Raw genomic sequence first — 3,885 nt, 5'->3', positions numbered from 1 at the left:
ATTTAGGGGGGTGACACCATTTGAGGGGGTGACACCAAGGTACAAAATAGCAAAATATATAGAGAAAAACTTGAGGGAGGTGCAAATCGAAAGTTTGAGGGGGGAGGGGTGCAAATCGAAAATTTGAAAGTTTGTCCCCGGGAAGGATCGCTACGCCTCTGGGGGTGACACCATTATGTGCCGCACCGGGTGACACCCGACCTCGCTACGCCACTGCAACTGAGTTTTTTGTTTGTGGTATCTTTCTTCTACAAACTATGGTAGGCAATTTTTAAAAATCTATCTTTTAAAGAAAACACAAAAAAAAAGAACAACCAAACGTGCTGACCCGCACCTGAATCCCTTATACCAATTCAGTAGCTATAATATATAAATGAAATTAAAAGTCTAAATGCAAAACTATATAACTATATGTTAACCTTAATAATCATCAAATATGATAAACATAACATATTAAATGCATTGTTTAATGAACACAGAGCACTTGATTGTAAAGTCATAATTAAATTTACCCATGAATCATTTTAATAGAGGAGAAAAACAATAAATATCAAACTTTTATTCGAAAGGGATAATATTATTTTTAAAACACCAAACAGTTTCATTCAAAAGTATGTTCACATTATTCGTTATTAGTAGTGTGTTTTCAACTACGTCGACGAACAAAGTTAGGTTCGTTTGTGTGTGTGGGGGGGGGGGGGGGGGAAGGTGTGTGGAAGGGGTGGTAGATTTCAAATTTTTAATGGAACTCATACACGCTTAACCCTATATGTAGCATAATTACTTATATCATTACTTCATATACTGAAATTTTTGTTAACAAACGAGATCATATTTGTTATGTAATTCGACAAAAACGTGAAGAGAAATTTAGTAAAGTCTGTTTCAGTGTGACCAACAACAATTACAAGTTTAAACTATACGTTGTGTGTAAAATACTGAAACAACAGTCTAGAAGCATCACTGATTAAAGAAATGTTGTGTAAAAAAATTGGTGGTGTGTGCATGTTTTATGCTTTAAAAAATAACATTCAATAAAAACCACTAGTAATACTGTTTTTGTCCAACAGTGTATCATTCAGAACTATACATTTAAAAATCTACGAGAAAACAAGAAAAATGTGTACAATCAATTGCTTCCCATGAATAACTTTCAATAAATAACAGATCTCCAGGTTTCATCCTCAACTCAAATATTCTTGAAGCATCACCAGATTCATTTTTTGTATTAACCCAACCGAGCTGTGACTGCCTACCACCAGATTGGTGCACAACACAAACTGATGCAGGAAAACTTTCAGTCTGTTTTATTGTAAGACTTGCTTTATACAGGCCATCAACGGGGGAGGTAAACACTCCAGTTTTTGGATCAAAATGGTTTCCTTCGTTACTTTCTACAAGCTGAAAATGTGTCTGCTTATCAATACCAATATCTCCCAAATGTATCGTGCCATGCAATGCTACAAATCCGATAGGAGGAGGTTTAACATGTGGTTGAACTGAAAAATATGAAATGTTTACTTTTCATTTATTTAACTGGCTAAATTTAAAATACTTACACTTAGAGTATTGTACACTGAAGTGTTCTCATAAAAATATTTTGCTGAGATTTTTGGTAGAAGAGGCGTTGTACGACGCTAATCTTATTGTAACGCTAATTTAATTTCTGAATGTTGAATATGAATATTATGTTAAGGAACAAATATTTTACACAATTCGCTACTAAACAATGCACGAAATTTGAATACAAGTACAAATTAATTTAAAAAATGGACTTACACTGTAGTTGATTATTCAGTGATATCTCCAGTAATTTATGTTCCATTACATCAAGCTACAAGAGAAATAAACAGTTAAATTGATTATATTACAAAAGCTTTCATAAAGTCATTTTTATTAGCAACTGTGGAAAGGGGACAAAATGTAAAAGCTGTGGTGAGAGCACTCGTGGTGCAGATTGACATTTGACCCTAATACTACATCTGACACCTCCCTAGCACGATGCTTAATTAGCGGACCCCAGGTGCGTATGTAGCCTCAGGAAAAACTCGGGTCAACAAACTACAGTCATGGCAAAACAACTCCGATATTTTCTTAATACGAGAAACCTTGGGAGTGCGGTGATGCACGAAGAACAGATGATTGCGTTGACTGCAAAGGGAAACAGCTCAATTCATATATTCGGAAAAAATCATCTAAGCTTGGTTATTTCCCCTTCGGTAATCGAAAGATACTCTACTGCTTGACCAAGATCAAATGAAAAAAAAAAACAAAAAAACTTTCATGTAATATGCAGATTACTTTTTAATGTGCATAAAAGTTTTGCTATTAAAAAAAAATAACTATAAATTTCCGATCTTTATATACTAAATAATGTACATGAATTATTTCAAAACAATTACCAATAGCATTTTGAGTTAGTTATATTCGTGTACAGACTATTAAGGCAATTGAAATTACACCATTTTAAAATGTACCAGTTGTACGACTGACTAATGTTACTAAAACCAAAATCAAACGTAACATATATAAACATAATACATCCGATTTTCTTAAAAGTGTAATACAGTTAACAAATTGCTAAACTTTTCACTCGAAGATATAACAGGACATTGCAGTAAAATTATCACTTATTATTATACAGTCTCGTTTTATTTGTTTGCACAGTAATAGACATAACTTTACAACAAGAAAAAACAACTGACATTACCCTCATCATGTTTTCATCTCTTGCCGTCAGGTTTTGATTGAACAATTGAAACAACTTGTCGATTGCCACCAATCTTTGTTGAAGTAACTGACATATGACACCATGCTAGGAAGTGTAAAGTATTTAAACTTTGCATTTTAAAATTGTTAAAAATAGCTTCTCAATAAATGTAATGTTATATATATATATATATATATATATATATATATATATATATATATTCAAGGTATGTTGGGTTGAGAGCTGGGCTAATATTCACTAGCCAAAAATGAAATTATTATTGGCTTTAACTTATCATAGTTTAGTATTTTATGTAAAGTTAAAAGTCTAATACTTACTGCTGAGGTAATTGTCTTAATTTGATTGCCTGTTTGCATTGCTCTTTTCTTTTGTTCTTCTTGTAAATCAGACATTGAATCAGTCTGACTTTTTATTTCTTGTATCAGAACACTTGTTTTATCAGTCTGTAGCTGCATCTGTTTATTCAATTTGTTTAAATTGCTTTCATTTTCTTTTATATCTAGAGACAAGTTTTCTAGTGTTTTGCTCAAGAATGATTCTTTTTCTTGTAAATATTCAATTTCTAAATTTGACTTCTTTTGATTATCATCATAGTCTTTTAGTTGTTTTCTCATATTTTTAAAATTCTGTTTTTGTTTCTTTGATAATTGATCCACTTTCACCACCATATCATTTTGTTCTGTTACAAAGTTGTCTCTCCATTGTTTTATTTCTGATATGTTATCTTCAGTCTTTTGTTTAGTGTCTTGAAGATAAGCCAGAGTTAACTCAATTTGCTCCAGCCGGCTAGTTATTTCAGAATTAAATTCATCTGTGGTTTAAAAACAATGGCAGATATTTAATTTAATTATTAATAGATAAAATCTGTTGAACATACTAGTTTTCTAATTTAATAAGAAAAATAATTAAAATTATTGAATTGAATTATAATATAAACCTTCAAAACATGGCTACTTTATAATTTTTACTTTCTCGTATATACGAAGTATAGAGAAAGTATTGTAATCGTGCACAAAAATCAATTGAAATTTTAACAATTTTCACCGTATTACACCTCAGTCTTTCATCACATCCGAAGTATAGAGGACTTATTTTAATCGGGCAAAAATTATCAATCCAGATGTATCAAAATTAAGAGGTTTTGTGCGTAATCC

The 3,885-nt window shown here is 31.5% G+C and overlaps 1 protein-coding gene across 1 annotated transcript; it reads right to left on the bottom strand.

Annotated features, from left to right (window-relative positions):
• Window positions 1-1,003: 1,003 nt before the first annotated feature.
• On the bottom strand, window positions 1,004-3,535 carry LOC131957636 (uncharacterized). Its single transcript, XM_059322370.1, has 4 exons — window positions 3,049-3,535; window positions 2,711-2,815; window positions 1,780-1,834; window positions 1,004-1,499 (listed from the first exon to the last, which is right to left on the bottom strand). The coding sequence occupies exons 1-4, from the start codon at window positions 3,397-3,399 to the stop codon at window positions 1,093-1,095; spliced, it is 918 nt and encodes a 305-aa protein (XP_059178353.1). The 5' UTR covers window positions 3,400-3,535; the 3' UTR covers window positions 1,004-1,092.
• Between the last annotated feature and the right edge of the window lie 350 nt (window positions 3,536-3,885).

Source organism: Physella acuta, unplaced genomic scaffold, assembly GCF_028476545.2.
Source record: "Physella acuta isolate Inbredline_101_S28 unplaced genomic scaffold, ASM2847654v3 ptg001250l, whole genome shotgun sequence".
NCBI lineage: Eukaryota > Metazoa > Mollusca > Gastropoda > Physidae > Physella > Physella acuta.
This window is presented reverse-complemented; position numbering and strand designations above follow the sequence as displayed.